Source organism: Myotis yumanensis, unplaced genomic scaffold (genome assembly GCF_028538775.1).
Source record: "Myotis yumanensis isolate MYYU_CA2020_CCGP unplaced genomic scaffold, mMyoYum1.0.hap1 SCAF_2, whole genome shotgun sequence".
Classification (NCBI taxonomy): Eukaryota; Metazoa; Chordata; class Mammalia; order Chiroptera; family Vespertilionidae; genus Myotis; species Myotis yumanensis.
In genome coordinates, this window is record NW_027223753.1 from 54,960,574 (window position 1) to 54,978,261 (window position 17,688).

General features: G+C 39.0%; 1 protein-coding gene across 2 annotated transcripts in view; it reads right to left on the reverse strand.

Moving 5' to 3' along the window:
• Positions 1 to 7,035: 7,035 nt before the first annotated feature.
• SLC44A5 (solute carrier family 44 member 5) overlaps positions 7,036 to 17,688 on the reverse strand; it is a 363,213-nt gene continuing 352,560 nt past the window's right edge. Inside the window, exons 21-24 of one of the 2 annotated variants that reach the window (XM_070403383.1) lie at positions 17,158 to 17,228; positions 16,965 to 17,053; positions 15,598 to 15,682; positions 7,036 to 8,648 (exon numbers count right to left, since the gene is read on the reverse strand). In XM_070403383.1, the coding sequence (XP_070259484.1) occupies positions 8,542 to 8,648; positions 15,598 to 15,682; positions 16,965 to 17,053; positions 17,158 to 17,228 (352 nt within the window). In that variant the 3' untranslated portion in view covers positions 7,036 to 8,541. Of the gene's footprint in view, positions 8,649 to 11,029; positions 11,702 to 15,597; positions 15,683 to 16,964; positions 17,054 to 17,157; positions 17,229 to 17,688 lie in introns of those variants that run through there. The other variant, XM_070403382.1, reaches the window with a different exon arrangement.

A 17,688-nucleotide genomic window follows, 5' to 3' on the forward strand; every position in this document is an offset into this window, starting at 1 on the left:
GCAGTTGCCTGTGAGGAGGAAGATTAGTGGTCCTCAAGCTTCTTAATGACGCCAAGGGAAGACGACTTCGTTCATGACTTCTGCCTCTCCTGAGAAATTACATTGTTAAAAAAGGCCTAAATGCGTGATTCCCAAACATTGCTCCTTACAACCTGACAACTGAGAGAGTTTTAGAGCTTGAAGGTAGTTTAGAGATAGACAAGTTCATTGCCTCACGTTTTCCTCCGTGAGGGAATTGAGGCCCATGGTCACACATTAGCTTAGTGCAGTGATGGCGAACCTTTTGAGCTCAGCGTGTCAGCATTTTGAAAAACCCTAACTTAAGTCTGGTGCCGTGTCACATATAGAAATTTTTTGATATTTGCAACCATAGTAAAACAAAGACATATTTTTGATATTTATTTTATATATTTAAATGCCATTTAACAAAGAAAAATCAACCAAAAGAATCAGTTCACGTGTCAGAGGTTCACCATCACTGGCTTAGTGACAGAGTGAGGCCTTAAACGTAAGTCTTCTGAGACTAGGGCTATGTGCTAAGTAGGAGGAAAAATGATATGGGTAGATACATAGGTAGATAGATGGTAGAGACAGAGTGGCTAAGTGGGAGGAAGAAAATGATATAACTAAACTTTCTTACTAAATACCTATCTATCTAATCCATCTCTCTACATGTGTATCTTCTCCCTGTCAGGTGCTGTGTGTTCAGAAGCTTTATCACGTTAAGTCTTGACGACATTATCCCAATTCGAAGAGACGGAGAGGTCTGAGTTGCAGAGAGGTGAAGTGCACCACATCCCCAAGCGCTTGCTCAAGGGAAGGCTTGACCTGGTGGCCAATAGCAGAGGGCCTTGCCAGCTGGTGTAAGAGAGGAGCAAAAGGAAACAGTCTTTATCCTTCGATGAAAAGGACATCCCTATCCCACCTTCTGGGTGACTGTCTCTCTCTTCTTCCCTCGGAATCTTAGTGCTCAGTCCTTGTGGCCTCCACGCCAAGAGGCTTCCCAGCCTTCCAGCTTCCTGGGTCACTGCCTCTGAGATGTACCCACTCGGGGGCTCCCATTGTCTTCCTGTCTCAAACGCTTGTTATGCTGTATAGCAGGTCCTTGAAAAACGTCAGGTCCTCCAATGCAGTTCCATTATAACACTGATGAGCTGCGGTAGGAACTTAACTCTTGTTTACATCAATTAACCTCCGGTAAAATTGGTTTCGTTAGATGGCACTTAAACTTGCAGAACCTATTGAAGACTGTGAGGACTTACTGTTTTCAAGCTGCAACTCGTCTCCCCAGCTATAGTCACTCATTGCCTACTAGCACAAACCAATGTTTAAAATATGGGACTCACTTTTCTCCCACTCCCCTTCCCTTTTAGAATTTCCAATTCTTTATATCTTTCTTCCATATCTTACGTTTACCTTCAATATCCTTCCAAAGACAATGTAAACCCTACCTTCCCCCATCTGATTCACTTGTCAAAGAAGCATTTAATGAGCACCTACTATACGACAGGCCCAGATAGAGTAGAGCAGTGATGGCGAACCTATGACACCTCTGACACACAAACTCATTTTTTTGGTTGATTTTTCTTTGTTAAATGGCATTTAAATATATAAAATAAATAACAAAAATATACATCTTTGTTTTACTATGGTTGCAAATATCAAAAAATTTCTATATGTGACATGGCACCAGAGTTAAGTTAGGGTTTTTCAAAATGCTGACATACCGAGCTCAAAAGGTTCACCATCACTGGAGTAGAGAATAAGACAGAGTCTGTGCCCTCATGGGGCTCACACTTAGCGGGGACTGTAAGTAACCAAGCACTTGTAATGACCGCTTTGAAAGGAAAGCAAAGGCCAGGGAGAATTTAATACACTTTCAAATCTCCCACATTGCCTCCTATTAAAAAATACCTTAGTCACTATCAGGTTGAATTTTTTTCAAATCTGAGAGGTCTGATGGCAGGCTTTGTTCACATGCATTTGCTTCTGGGCCCCGTATCAGTGCCAGTACTCTGGGGTTTTGTGGACTAGGACACCTCTTAGGCAGCTGATCATCAAGTGGTCAGTCCCAGGTGGGAAAAATTCTTGGAGCAGTTCTGCCTGGATAGAAGCACAGCTTGGGTCAAGCAGCTGCTTCTTTTGGGGCTGACTGGGTGGTACTGGCAGGAACTGCAATTCTCTGGAGCTTGAATGAAATACACATGGCACACTTCAACGTGCATCCAGCTAAGAACTGGCTGGGGAACAAGTGACAGCCAAATAGCTTGCATGGCCTTAGTTGTGAATCTTCCTTTGAAGGTGGCCTTCGTACAGCTCTTCCCTCCAAATCATCATGCTATGCACCTAGTGAGGGTGTGCCAGTGGTTTGGGAATATACAACAGAACATTTGAGATCAGCTCTTATTTCTGTTTTTAATATGAAGGGAATTTTGGTGTCTGGGTAAGCTTCTTATAAAGAGAAAAATGACTATACTTAGTGTTTCTGGGATAGTAGCAATAGATGGGAGTTACTCAGGCCCTCTCCTGTGTGCTGGACACACAACATCCACCATCCTCACACACACGCCTTTGCACATCTCCACTCAGGCAGCCCACACATCGCAGGAGCAGGACTCCAAGGCAATGGAGGCCCATCCAGGCTGCCCCCTGCCTGTGGGTTACGTTCTGCTTTCAAGTCCCGTTAAGTCCCATTTGAGAGTGACTATTTTATAATGGCCCGCACTTGGGAAAACCAGTTCCAGAGCAATCAACATGCCCAAAATTAACGTAGGCAAAACAACAAGGACAGTTGTGCAAGGAGCATATAGTAAAAGAATTTTTTTAAGTTCACCTGTAAGGAGGGTGTTAGCTTCCATTTTCAGCTAAGAGAGCCTTTGAGCAATTAAACACCTTCCCCACAGTCACAGAGTAACAGGGTGATTTGGAACCTAAGCTTATTGTTCTGGTTCTAAAGCCCACCTCAATAGCAGCCAGTCTTTACTGCTGGGCTCTGTCATTTACCTTTTCTGATGCCCTCGTGTTGCTCAGAACTCATACCTGAAACTGCCACTTGATAGCACAACCCAGGGTGCTAGTTGAAGTCATTTTCATTCTTCCTTTTTCATTACCATTTCCATTTCCTTCCAAAGACCTTCATAGAGCAGGTGAGATTAATACTGTATATAGAGATCCCTAAAGATTCCACTAAAAAAATACTAGAATTAATAAATGAGTTTAGGAAAGTAGCAGGATACAAAATAAATATCCAGAAATCAGAACCCTTATGTTCATTGCAGCGCTATTTACAGTAGCCGAGAGTTGGAGGCAGCCCAAGTGCCCATTAGTAGATGAATGTATAAAACGCAGTGGTATGTTTACACAATGGACTACTACTCGGTCATAAAAAAAAGAAGGAAATCTTACCCTTTGGGACAGCATGGATGGACCTGGAGAGTATTATGCTAAGTGAAGAAAGACCAGTGCCATATGATTTCACTTATATGTGGAATTTAATGAATAAAATAAACTAACCAACAAAATAAAAACAGACTCATAGATACAGGGAACAGACTGATAGCTGTCAGAGGGGAAGAGGATTGGGGGGCTGGGTGAAAAGGTGAAGGGATTAAGCAAAAAATCCCCAAACTCATAGCTATAGACAACAGTATGGTGATTACCAGAGGGGAAGGGGGAGTAGGAGGAGGTAGATGAGTGTAAAGGAGGAATAAATGGTGACGGAAGGGGACTTGACTTGGGGTAGTGAACACGCAATACAATATACAGATGACATATTAGAGAACTGTACACCTGAAATTTATATAATTTTATTAACCAATGTCACCCCAATAAATTCAATAAAAAGAAAATAAAAACAAAGATCTTATTAGAGCACCAGTTTCTTTTTTTTTTTTTTTTTTTAATATATTTTATTGATTTTTTACAGAGAGGAAGGGAGAGGGACAGAGAGTTAGAAACATCGATGAGAGAGAAACATCGACCAGCTGCCTCCTGCACATCTTCCACTGGGGGTGTGCCCGCAACCAACGTACATGCCCTTGACCGGAATCGAACCCGGGACCTTTCAGTCCGCAGGCCGTAGAGCATCAGTTTCTTATAGGCAATGGAAAATAAGATAAAGGAAGAGACTGAATTGGAGTAAAGGAAGTGAGAGAGTCTGAAAGGGAGTCCAATCTGTCTTACAGTTGAGAGGAAAAAGAGAGAAATACACCAGCTCATCATGACAGCAAAGTTTTGGCTTTCATGCAAAAGGAATGAGAAAAAAAGGCAGATGTTTTTAAATTCCTTAATCATAAATCATGTTGGGGCACCATTCTTTTTCGTTTGTTTGGGCTAAATACATCTATGTGATTAATTTTATTGTAACATAGTCTGCTTCAATGCTGTTTACCAAAAAAAGGAAAAAATATTTTTGTTTAATTACTGGCTTCTCATCTGCTCTTGAGTTTCTTTTTCTATAGATTTATGAAGTGCTTTCAGAAGGCACCCCTAATTTCTGTAATGTTGACCTCTTGGATCCCACTAAAGATTTTAAAAAATATACTCTTAGCTTTTTTCTATTCTGTTCTTGGATTCCAATATGCTTTCCCAATATTTTACCTTCATTTTCTCCTTTCTGTGTCCTGCAGACACACATGTAGCAACATACATCCATCTGGCTGGAAGAATGTGGAGATTTCAAGGTTAATCTCCCAACGAATCAAGTCCAGACTCACTTTAATTGATATGCAAATTGGAAACATATTTTTGTTTGATAAGTTTCTCCCACCCTTGTTAACACACTGCTTTTTAACAGCAAAAGCCCAGAATATGAAGATGCCCATGTTTTGGGGCCAGCAGTGGAAGGGCAGAAGATAGTTTTCTCCACTTACTTAAGCTATTCTCAATCCTACAGTATATGTATAAAGAACTGGAAAAAAGAGCCAAGGCATTTGAAAAAAAAAAAAAAAAAAAGCTAGTGACTTCAAATGGTAAACTTGAATTGGTTGCTTTGAAATGTGTCACATTGTCCCCATGCTTAGCAGCACAGAAACCATTAGAGAAAATATAGCCAGATTCCATATTGTTTCATTCCAAGCAATTGGAAAGTTGTAAATGGAGGAGAGGGAGGTTCAATATGTCCTGATAAATTTTAAGGTCCACGACTGTGACATCATCCCTATGTCCAAGCCTTGCACTGAGGTGGCACTGAGTTCTCATAAATGAACCTGAGGCCCCGTGCACAAATTCATGCACCGATGGGGTCCCTCTGCCTGGCCTGATCAGGCCGATTGGGGGCGTCTCACCCAGTCCTGATCTGGGCCGATGGGGGAAGGCTGGCTGGGGAGGGACTGTGGGAGGTTGGCCTGCCGGCCCTGATTGGGGCCTATCAGGGCTGGCTGGCCAGGGAGGGACCTCGGGAGGGCTCCAGGGCATGTCTGGCCCTCTTGCCCAGTCCCTATCAGCCAGACCCCAGCAGCAAGCTAACCTACTGGTCGGAGCGTCTGCGCCCCTGGTGGTGAGTGTGCGTCATAGCGACTGGTCGAGCAGTGGACTTAAGGTTGACTGGTCGGATACTTATCAGGTTACGCTTTTATTATATAGGATGGTTTCACATTGTTTTTCATGGGTGTTGGCTTTGTTTTCTGGGTGAGGACCAGAAGGAACTCAGCTAGGTCCTGAGAGAGATCTTCAATAACCACTTAAGCCCCAAGACTAAAAACATGGTACATGGAAAGTATCTTTGGAAAAGTAATTTATTCCTGCTATATTGGTCAGATATTTCTTTTTATTAAATTGTATTCTTATAATCACAGAGCTGTATTTTTTTAAAATTTGCAAACATCACAGGATAACTTGCAAGAAACTGGAAAAAAATGTCAGGATACCATTCCATATACCATGGTCTGCAATAATGATTTTAGTTCAATTTTGTCCCATATCTTATGCCAACAAAGACTGATTCATAAAGCATGTTCCCCAGTCCAGAACCAGATAATACTGGAGATAATTACTATGCCTGGTTAGAGTTCAAGAGCAATTTCCTGAGGCACCACTTGTAAAAGTGAAAGAACATACATTGGAATGAGTGCTGGTCAGCTTTGTAGTAAAAGGAAAATAAGGAATTGTTGCGCAGGGCCTGTTTTCCAATATGAGTTTAAACAGATTATGCCTGATGGTCCTACAGAACCTTGCATAGTGTGATTCCACTGTGTGGATTCACAAACTCTTTTTAAGCTTTCTGGGCACACAGAAAAATAAAATCAGAGTCCAATTTCAAGCAATTTATTTACAAGTATAGTCAGTGGCTTTATCATCTAAAACTAAGATCTAAAGCAGAATTTGGATTTCTTCTGGATACCAAACTATTTTTTTATTTTAAGTAGAAAGGAATCATTAGGAATATATTAGCTAGCATATTATTAAAGTTAAGACATTAAAAAAGAACACTGGAAATAGCATGAACATTGTTTTATGGTTTTATTTAAAGAAACCTATTACATTTTAAAGAAAAATTACTTTGAAGATTTAATATATAATTCAATTTAAAAATACACTCATACATTTATTAAGGTATATCTGGACCTAAGAAAAATGTTAAGATTAACCAGTGATTGGGACATTTAATCTTACCTTGGAAAACTATCATTAATTAATGTTAACATTTTTTAGGTTGTTGAAATTGACCCCTGTCTTTAAAATTATGAGATTTACTTCTTATGAATGTTGGAAACACCAAATGAGGACCTGAGTAAACCTGTGGCAAATTAAAACAAAGACCAACTAACTAATTTCGGCCATTGGATTAAAACAATCCATCTCTTATCCATTTAGCTTTTATTTATTTATTTTGTATAAATTATCATTTTTCGGTTATTTGATTTGGCAATCAATGCACAGCTAGAGAAAAATGGAGTTTTTAAAAACAATAAATCTAGATATTAAAAAAACCCCGACATTTCCTTTTCTAGCTTAAAGAAATAAGAAGGCAGCCAGTTTTTTTTTCTTATCTAAATCTTTATTAGAAGAAAAAAAACAAATAGATTTCAAGCCATGAGTAACAACAAATTTCATTAAATATTAAATATTTTCATTATCAAAGGTATTTAGACAACATGGACCTAATATTTCTGCATAGCAGAAACCCATTGATTATAGAGCTCAGACTGTCACGTGCTCATATGAGTTTGTTTTTGGCATAAAAGATTATCTAAAGTCACATTTAAATACCTGTGATCATAGATAAACTGATAGTAACTTACTGTTGATTCTCAAAACTTTCACAAATTATCATGTGAGACTGACATTGCTTTACGGTGAATGCTTTATGGACTCTCTATAACAAACAACATTCATTTTGTTTCAAGTTAAGAGTACTAGGAAAGTCATTTAAAATTGAATTAGAAAGTATGCTCCTATTTACATTAGCACAATAAAAATGAATATCTTATAAGTAAACTGATTATTTCATATCAAAAGTTTAAAAATAAAATAACATACATAGAACACTCCTTGACGATAATAAACAATCATTTATAAAGGAACTATTCAATACATGACATCTGGTAGCACCCTTTCTTGGGGTAAAGTTTTCCTTTATAATTTCTCAAAGTTTCCCTTTTTAGTCTGTGTAAAACACTGAGAAATGTATTGTTACACCTACTGTATTTTCAAAGATCTACTATAGAAAAGATTACATTTTTAAACTTCTCACTTTTAGTAAAAAAAGAAACACACCAAGTGTCCTTTCAGATTTCAGATTTTTTTTCTTGCGTGTACACATTCATGAATGTCCACTAGGCGCAAAGGGATCTGTTTATTCTGCAATGCACTCTGTAGAGCGAGGATATTAAACACACTGAAATGACAAATGGTTTCCAACCAGTGAGCTAAGAGGAAAACAAATGCAAGAAGACTTGTTTTAATCACTAAACATTGCAGGTGTTTTGTTTTTTTAAAAACAATGTTTGTAAACTTGCCCACAAAAGCTGGGTAATATTAAACAGCCAGTAAGGCACTTTGTCAGAGAGGACGAAGTAGTAAAGGCTGGATGGTTGGCAATTTGTTTAATAGGAAACATTCTACACTTCAAGCAAAATCTGGAGCTGGGCGGTCTTTTACCCATTTACTGCCAAGCAGGAGTGGGGGAAACTTTAAAATTTTCTATTTTGCTTTGTTTACCAATTTTCCCTGCAGAAGTCTTTTAGTTGTGATTTAAAAAATATACATTAGGAGCTCTCAATTTAAACCATGTATCATTTTTCAATCTAATATTTAAAAGAATACTAACATAGTCACTAGCATTTTCGAAAACATTGAAGCCACTCTATTTAAAAATGAATTACAAAACAAAAGGTCTCAGTATAAAAATGTTCCATGTTATTAACAATTCCCTTGCGACATCTGATGGCTTCACATATTACAGTATAAGCTTTGGTATAAAACATGCATATAAGAGCCAACAAGGTGGTGAATACAGTGTTCCAAACACAGAGGCTTGTGAATCAGACACAGCACATGAGGAAAGAGGTACACACCGCTGCAGGTGATCGGTCTGCACCGCTACTGCTTCGTACTTTGTGTACTTTTCACCTTCATAATCTTCATCAGAGAGCGATTCATGTAATAGGGTTTTTCAGTGGAACCATCGTTTCTTTCTAAATCTTCCACTAGGAGGAAGAATGGCACAGAGTAAATATCAAAGCAAAACTGTAAGAGAAGTAACAGCGCCATCTGCTGCATTCTTGCTTAACCACAGTTCAAAAATGTATTTGTGGTGTGTGTGTTTTAACAGCATAGTTTGGCATCAACATTATTGTAAACATAACTATGAGAAAACAATCAGCCCTTGTTAGTACATCGGTAAGATATTATCTCATTCTGTGTACCAGGTGAGGTTCTGCCAATAGTCTATGCCTCTCAGCTGCATGACTGAGGGAATCAGGTTTACCTTCTTTTGGACAGCAAACTTAAAGACAAAAAACCTAAAAGATTCACCAGGATTACCTAAATTCACCTTCAAATTCCTTAAAAAAGTACTATGTTCTCAATTTTATTTCTAAATGACCACATTTGTTCAAAATTTATTTTGGCCATAAACAATTCAGATAGTATAGTTTCAAGAAATAAGATTGATAAATTTTAGAATATTTCAAATCCTTAAATTGCAAATTTTGAGAAATATTGCTGTTTTTCAATTAGTTTTTCTTTGTAAAAAAAAAGTGACTTCTAAATTTTATTCCTCAAAAACAATGCTCATTTTTACCCTAATATGTTTCAATTACACAAAGAAGTTATTAATGGAGAATAATTTTCTAACTAGTAATAAGCCTATAATATAGCTAAAACTTAAGCTTTAATTAAATTATTTAGAAATATTGAATCAAATGGCATTCCCTTTTTTATGATTTTGTGCCAAGTTTACTCTAGACAATTTTCTGGCCTAATCAGTAGATATAATGTTAAACATATAATACAGGGGGCCCATATAGCACTGTGAATCTAAACTATAGAAAAATCTAGCATTGTTAGAAGTCTCCAAATTAATCCCCTTTGCCTCTCAATATTCTAACTCTTAGAACAGCCAGGAATATAAGGAGAAAATAGGCAACTAGCTTCTCACACATTGATTTATATTTTATTCAAGTGATTTTAAAACTTTTACGTGCATCAGAATCAACTAGAAAACTTTGTAGTAATTCACAAGATGCCCTACACCCAAGCGCAATATATCAGAATCTCTTAGGGTGAGGCACAAGCATCTATATTTGTAACAAGTTATCAGTGATTCTGATACATACAACAATTAAAAGTTGTCTTGTTTCATCATTATGAACTTTTTGACTACTCCTGAAGTGGACTTATTCCTTATAATTTTCAACACTTAAGACAGAGGGAACTATGTTACTAGATGTTATAACCCCTGTATTGTTGGATAGTAAAATAATAATAATAACCACCGAGGAAGACAGCTTGTCACTCTTCTCTGAATTACACTTCAAGGAGAACGAGCGTGAAGAAAGCCCCTTATCGAGCTGTGAAGCCAAGTGACACTTTTGACTACAATAATCTCAAACTAAGCCATTGCAAGGGCCAATATTTTGAATATCTTCCCTACTCATTGGCTTCTTGCTATTACTGCCATGAAGTCAGTCTATGTGTAGGTTTCCACTTAGACTTTAGGATCATTACATAAATTAGTATTTATAGTATTCTGTAACATAATGATACTCTCTTGGTTATATGGATCATAATCAGATAAAAATGTTAGATCAACGTGTTCTTTTCTGTCAATTATTATCCTTCTATACAAGCTTAGTTTACTAGTAAAAGCCAAAAGGATACAATTTGATTCAATGCTCCTTTTGGGGTACATTTTTACACTGTTAGTTGTATCCTATGCACTTGCACACAGGATGGGTAAGCAAAGTGCATGAATGTCTGACTCATGCTTTGCTCTGCCATGCAAAAGCCTCAGGCATGGCTGCCAGAAACTGGCCTGTTGCGATGACCAGCAGGGGTGGAATATGGCAGTAACTTTCCTCCTCAGGCCTCAAGGGACAGCTTTTCTAACCCATAGTATGTCCTGATGAGGGATCTCTGGAGGACTAACAGCATGTTTCCTTATGGGGAAATCCAAAGTGACTTATCTTTTCTCTTTCCTCACTGAAAGTTGGGCTAAAATCAAACCTTTTGTAGAACAAAGCCAATCTCTTCAATCTAGGAAAACAGGTAAACTCACGAAAAGGTATAATCACTCTTCTGAAACAAATCCATACCAATTTTTTATATGGTAGGAATAGGAAAATAGGAATTTGTCTCTCTTTAGGTTGAGACAAAAGACAATAAGTTATGTGGCCATTTCAGTTTTGTTTAGGATACTTTCATGGTGGCCAGAAGTTCATTAAAAATGACCATTCCAGAACTCAGATTCAACTTCACTATAAATGCAATATCACTAAAACAACGCGGGCTGTGAAGGTTCCACAGTCATTTTTACCTAGTAACGCTCTCTATGGGACCTGTATAGCATTAACACCCACATGTTTATTATGAGCATGAATCACCCACTGAAATATACTTCCTAGGGAACCATTAATACAAGTGTAATCACAGTTTAGAGAGTTGTCCACTAGCTTGAACAGTACAAATATGACCATAGCACCATATTTACAAATTCAGTCCCATATGCTGGTTAACTATAAATCAATCTTTTTATGGCTAATCCATGATACATTTATAGCACTTTCAAGAATTGCCTGAATATCCTTTACAAATATACATGTATCACAAGAAAGGCTATTAAAGTGCTGCCATGAGAAACAGCACGCCGAGTTATAAAAGCTTTTAGAACACATTCGGCGATAGACTTCAGGAGAACAAAGTATGCCATTCACTGCCCTTCAGCAGGGACCACAGTCAGTCCAGAACGTATCCCGGTCCACGGAGGCTACTGTGATCCAAGGCCCGAAACCTCAGGTGGTACCAGGGTCTGGCTTTTTAGAAACCAGCACGGAAATTCTACATGACGCAACAGCATCATTTTCTCATTACAAATGACCGAATTCACAAAACTACTTTAAAAGCGAGCGGCCCTGTTTGGAGCTTTTCTACTCTTTCTGCTTCGGGGGAACGAGGTGCCTCTTGTTCAGAATGCCGTGCAGGGTGGGGGCTATGAAGTAGGGCTTTTCTGTAGATCCGTCATTTCTTTCCAGATCTTCACCTGGATGTGCAGCAGCCAACGCAGGCAAAAGCAGCCAGCAGCGGCGGAACAATTAGACGCATTTTTATAAATTGGAGAGTCGAACAGGGAGAAATCAGAGAAATCAGCGTTAGAAAGGCAAATGCAAGACAAACGAGGGCAGTCCAGTTGCGGTGCTGCACAAGGGAAGAAGCATCAGCCTCTGCCAGGAAGCGTGACACTTCCTAAGCCCCGCCCACCCCCAACAAGGTTATGTTGATGGTTTAAAGGTAAACAAAATCTGTCATGTCCTCTCCAGAGCATCATCTTTAAATTCTGTGGCTGCTCCTTTCAGAAAGCTTAATTGCCACCTCCTCTGAGATAAAGCTGAATAAAAGGTGTATTATTCCTGTGATAAATGTAGAACAGTAATTGAATTTCAAAGTTCCAAGCCACTTTTAATGGTAGTCCAGACCCTAATGTTACACATGAAGAAACTGAGACCCAGGGATGTAAAATGATCCTCCTAAAGTCGAAAGCTCTCAGGCTCCCAGCACAGTGGCTCAGTGGTTGAGCGTTGTCCTATGAACCAGGAGGTCACAGTTCCATTCCAGGTCAGGGCACATGCCTGGGTTGCGGGTTTGATCCCCAGTAGGGGGCCTACAGGAGGCAGCCAATCAATGATTCTTTTTCATTGATGTTTCTATCTCTCTCCCTCTCCCTTCCTCTCTGAAATCAATAAAAATATATTTTAAAAAATAAAAAAGCTCTCGGGCAATCAGGATGATGTGAGGACCCAACCTTCTGACAGTTACTTCTATAAGGCATCTTGTCCTAAATCCTTGCAGCCTGTCTCAGATTACATTTAAAAGTAAATACTAGTGTTTTCTAACTTCTGTAATACATGCATTTACCTTGCTGCTTTGCCTAGGCTTATAATAAAGAGATGGGGAGTTCACTGTTGGGTGGTTGGGGGGAAGTACCAGAATGATGCTGAGAATTAAGTTTCCTACAGGTACATACAATTCACAGCAGATAATATCTATCAATAAATATATAAATGCAATTTGATTCTAGGTTTTGACTAATACATTGTAAAAGATTTGTTATTTATAGCCTTTATTTATTATAACATAAAGGATAAGTAATAGTATACAAAACCATATGATCATAGTTTGTGGAATAAATCTAAATTATTTTTCTTTTTTTTTTCTTCTTTTTTTAAATATATTTTATTGATTTTTTACAGAGAGGAAGGGAGAGGGATAGAGAGTTAGAAACATCGATGAGAGAGAAACATCGATCAGCTGCCTCCTGCACACCCCCTGCTGGGGATGTGCCCGCAACCAAGGTACATGCCCTTGACCGGAATCGAACCCGGGGCCCTTGAGTCCGCAGGCTGACGCTCCATCCACTGAGCCAAACCGGCCAGGGCTAAATTATTTTTCATCAGAGTCTTTTAGAAATGATGGATGGCTTGTTTAGATTTCTGCATTAAACCTCACAGTGATTTTCCTCACACACAACATGAAAATCTAAGGAGGAAACATGAGAGACACCGAACATTTTTGTTCTTCCTTAATCATATTTCTGTACCATATGTCACAAATCATATGTTGCTGTCATCACCCTTGAGGTCTTGGTAGGAAGCCTGGCATGGATCATTTTAATAATCATCTACAACTATTCTTTTTTCCCACCCTGGGATCAAAATTCTCAGTGCCCTGTAATGTTAAAAAGATGTCATATAGCCGAAACCGGTTTGGCTCAGTGGATAGAGCGTCGGCCTGCGGACTGAAAGGTGCCAGGTTCGATTCCGGTCAAGGGCATGTACCTGGGTTGCGGGCACATCCCCGGTAGGAGATGTGCAGGAGGCAGCTGATCAATGTCTCTCTCATCGATGTTTCTAACTCTCTATCTCTCTCCCTTCCTCTCTGTAAAAAATCAATAAAATATATTAAAAAAAAAAAGATGTCATATTTCTGTAAATGAAGTGTTTGCAAATGGTTCCCATGTTTTATAACACCAGTTTTACTGGTAGTCAAGATATTAGGTAAAAAAAAGATTTATAAAAAATAAAAGCTACAGCTCTACAGAGTCATAATTTGGCTTAGAGTATCATGTAAGAAGAATGTTTGCCAAAGTAAGATGTTGCCCATGGTAACAGCTGGGAAGGGAAGAGAAATACAATTTGCTTTCGTTGTTCTTTATTATCAAAAGTGAGAGTCCCTGAAAGGAAACAATTCATGTTCAACACACAACATATTGAATAGAGCTAAAAGTACACCTGGTTTTCAAGAAGCTAGCAATTATTAATATAAAAGGGTAGAAAACATTTCTCATTGCTTAAATTTAAAATCCATTGTAAAAATTAAAATGCACAAGATTTGCCAAAGCTTCCAAAGACTGGGAAAGAGTAGGTTCTAGACATTTCCTGAGATATATTTTGAGAAACATTTTTAGTTACAAGAACGGCGACTATCCCAGTGAGAGCCTCCAGAACTGTCCCCATGTTTAGTGTCTGAGATGAACGATGAGATCTTGGAACACTTGAGAGTTCTCTACTCCGCCTTAGGCACTACCTTACCCCACGCTTCTCATTCCAGCTCAGGTGTGAGATTTGTTCAGGTGGTTTTTCCTAACAAACCACTGGGGTACTAGGAAAATGTTAAACATTCCAGTTCCATTTACAGCCAGAACAAGAGCTACTGGTACACAAAGTCCCCCCGACTTCTTTGTTCGGTTACTAAAAATTGATTTTTAAATGTTCAGAAAGAAAAACTAAACAAAAACAAGGTCAAACCATTTTATAGGCGATTTGCCTTGACTATTTCTCCCTGAGGTTATTATCTTCTCTCCTGACCCCAGTGTGAAGTTGATATTTATGGATTATATTAAAAACAAATTTACGCCGTAACCGGTTTGGCTCAGTGGATAGAGCGTCGGTTTGAGGACTGAAAGGTCCCAGGTTCGATTCCGGTCAAGGGCATGTACCTTGGTTGCGGGCACATTCCCAGTAGGTGTGCAGGAGGTGGCTGATCGATGTTTCTAACTCTCTATCCCTCTCCCTTCCTCTCTGTAAAAAATCAATAAAATATATATTTAAAAAAAAACAAATTTAGTTTTACACAAGGGAAGTGGATTACTCAGTAATGCCCTGTTATGGAATGTTTTCTCTACTTTTCTTAAGAGCAATGTGCCAGAGAAATAATCTCTCAGAGGGTCCAGCTGTAAGGCTAACGAGTTCTGCTCTCACCTGCTGACCCTCCTTGCCCTAGATGGAAGGTGAGAGCCAGATCAAGCTCCTGATGGGCTCTAGGTTCTCCAGGACTTTTAACATGAAATGCTAATGGAAAACATATCCATTTTGTGTATGCATCTTACACATGTCACACAGGCACAGTCAGGAAGTCAGTGATGAAAGCTCTAAAGAAGCACGTATTTTAACTCTAAGCATCAGAATTGATCTAGCCATTTCCTGGACATGCTCCTCTATGAATCCTCCCCATTTGTCACTGTGTTACCTAATGTGAACTGGTCCCCATGTGTCTTTGAAACCAGTGCCAGCTTGGCTTTATCAGAATCTATAAAGGCTCTCCTCAAAGAGTTTCCAGAGCCCAGTCATGTCTTCAGTTCTGTTAATAAAGCACCACAGAAGCCAATCATTATTATAATTTTAAAACATTAGGCAATATGTTAACACCATGCCATGAAGCCTGTGGTTCGTTTTAGTAGCTGATTCTTCTGTGCTTTGCAAACTGCATTCTCTCGGCCATTAAGGTTTCAAGAGCATCCACTCAACAATGTCTCTTTCCAAATAAACAGATTTGCGATTACAGCCAGGTCATAGCAAACCTACAAGCCAGCTATGGTCATGGATCTATCCTCGTCCCTTGGTTATCCACTGAAGGGGGGAAACACATATTCTGAAAACTTACAGAAGCAGATGAAAATTGTATCAATACACATTGCATAGACGCTGAAGAACCCGTGTGCAACTAGGTAAGATCCAGCAATGATTGTCTGTAAATGAGGAAAGGAGAGAATGACGATGTCATTAACTCGTCTAGCAGAACAATAATGCAGCTTTAATGAAAGTCACCATGAGAGAGCTTGGAAGTGCTCTGTGTTGAGGAAGATTTCAATATAGAGACCAAAAAATATTCAATGATAATGTTTTTGAGTGCTATGTACTGGGATTTAAACAAAATGTACTAGGTCACCTGCCAATTTTCTTACCGCTATCCTCAATGCCTACCAAATATATCCCATATTTAGGATTCTGTGCACAGAGGCAGGAAAGCATAGGAGTTAAGAGCACACACTGCTTAGGTTTGATCACAGCTCAGGTATTTCTTCAACACGTTACTTAACCTATCAGTGCCTCCTCTATAAAAGTGTAGGTGGGAGAGGGGAGAATGTGAATAATAATAGTATTTATGACACACGAACTGAGTGAGTTAATATATTGTAATAGATACCAGAGGACTCCACCCAGGTCCCCTACAGCTGCACATCTGCCCCCCAGTTTTGGGGAATGTAGGCTGCTTCCTTCAGTACAAATTGCCCTCCTTGCAGAGAACTGCCTCAGCCAAGGCTACAGCCCCACCCAGGGGCAACATATAGAAGCTCAGTCCCTTTGTCAGAAATTCCCGTAATTATGCCTAAGGCCTCAGCTGTCACTGCAACTTGGGTCAGCTCCTTCCTTTGCCAGGACTGCCCTCCTCACTTCCTTAAAAGTGTATCTCAGGAGAACACTTCCTGATAGACCTCTCGTGTGCAAGTCTCTGTCTCAGAGTTTGTTTCCAAGGAACCCAACCTTTAAAGCAGGCTTGGCACAAAGTAAGACCAATAATGTTACCTATTATGATCTCTCATATTCCTTTTTGTACTTTTTTTTTTTTTGCTATCTCTGATAAACCAGAGTCAATAATACTTAGTTACTATGGAATACATTGTGTTTCCTCAAAATTCATATGTTGAAACCTAATCCCCAATGTGATGGTATTTGGAGGTGGAGCATTTGAGAGGTAATTAGGTTCTAAGGGTGGAGCCCTCTTGAATAAGATTAGTGCCCTTATAAGAGGAGGCAGGAGAGATACTATCTCTCTCCACCACATTAGGATACAGCAAGGAGGTGTCCCTTTGCAAACCAGGAAGAGAGCCACCATCAGGAACCTAACCTGTGGGCACCTTGACCTTGGACTTCTCTGCCTTCAGTACGTGAGAAATAAATTCCTGTTGTTTAAGCCACCCAGTGGATGGTATTTTGTTACAGCACCTGGACTAAGACACCAGCACTTACCAGCAAAGGTACCCAGTAGTAATTTAAAGATGTTGGTCCTTCTATAATTATTGAGATTCTCTGTGTGAAGAGTAAAAATGCCAGGATACCTACAATGAAAAGGCAGAAAAATATATTATGCATTTGCAAAGGAATATAGCTTTTGTAGTAGTTTCTCTAAGCACCTTGTAAACTTTTTATTATTATTACTTACCTATACACCCAGAAACTAGTATTTTCCCCAGGACGAGTACAAAGTCCGTAACTTTATCCAAAACTGCAACTCTAAGAATCGGAAAAAAAACAAAGCATAATTTTGTGTTTACATGCGTTACTTGAAATTTATGAGAAGAAATAATTCACTAGTTCATTTTGATGCATATTTGCTGTAACTTTGGCATTTGTTAAATGCAAGAATTGAAGTTATGGGATGAATTCCTGACTCATTTTTAATGAAGTAAACAGAAGATGATATGGTAGGGCTGTTGGGCACTATTGGCGGTGTCAGCCTCCCTATCTAATTCATGGCCTAGACACCCTGAATCCAAAGGATGCTGCTTTGGTTCTCTGATTTTGTTCACTCAGGCTATCAATTTTGGGAGAGGGAAATGGCCAGAGACATGATGATAATATCCATGTGAGCGATTTCTTAAAAAGAGGGAATAAAACTAAATAAATGCCAGTGGGTGTAAAGACATTGGTGAGTGATGGCAGCAACAATTCTAAGATATAAAAATAAATGATT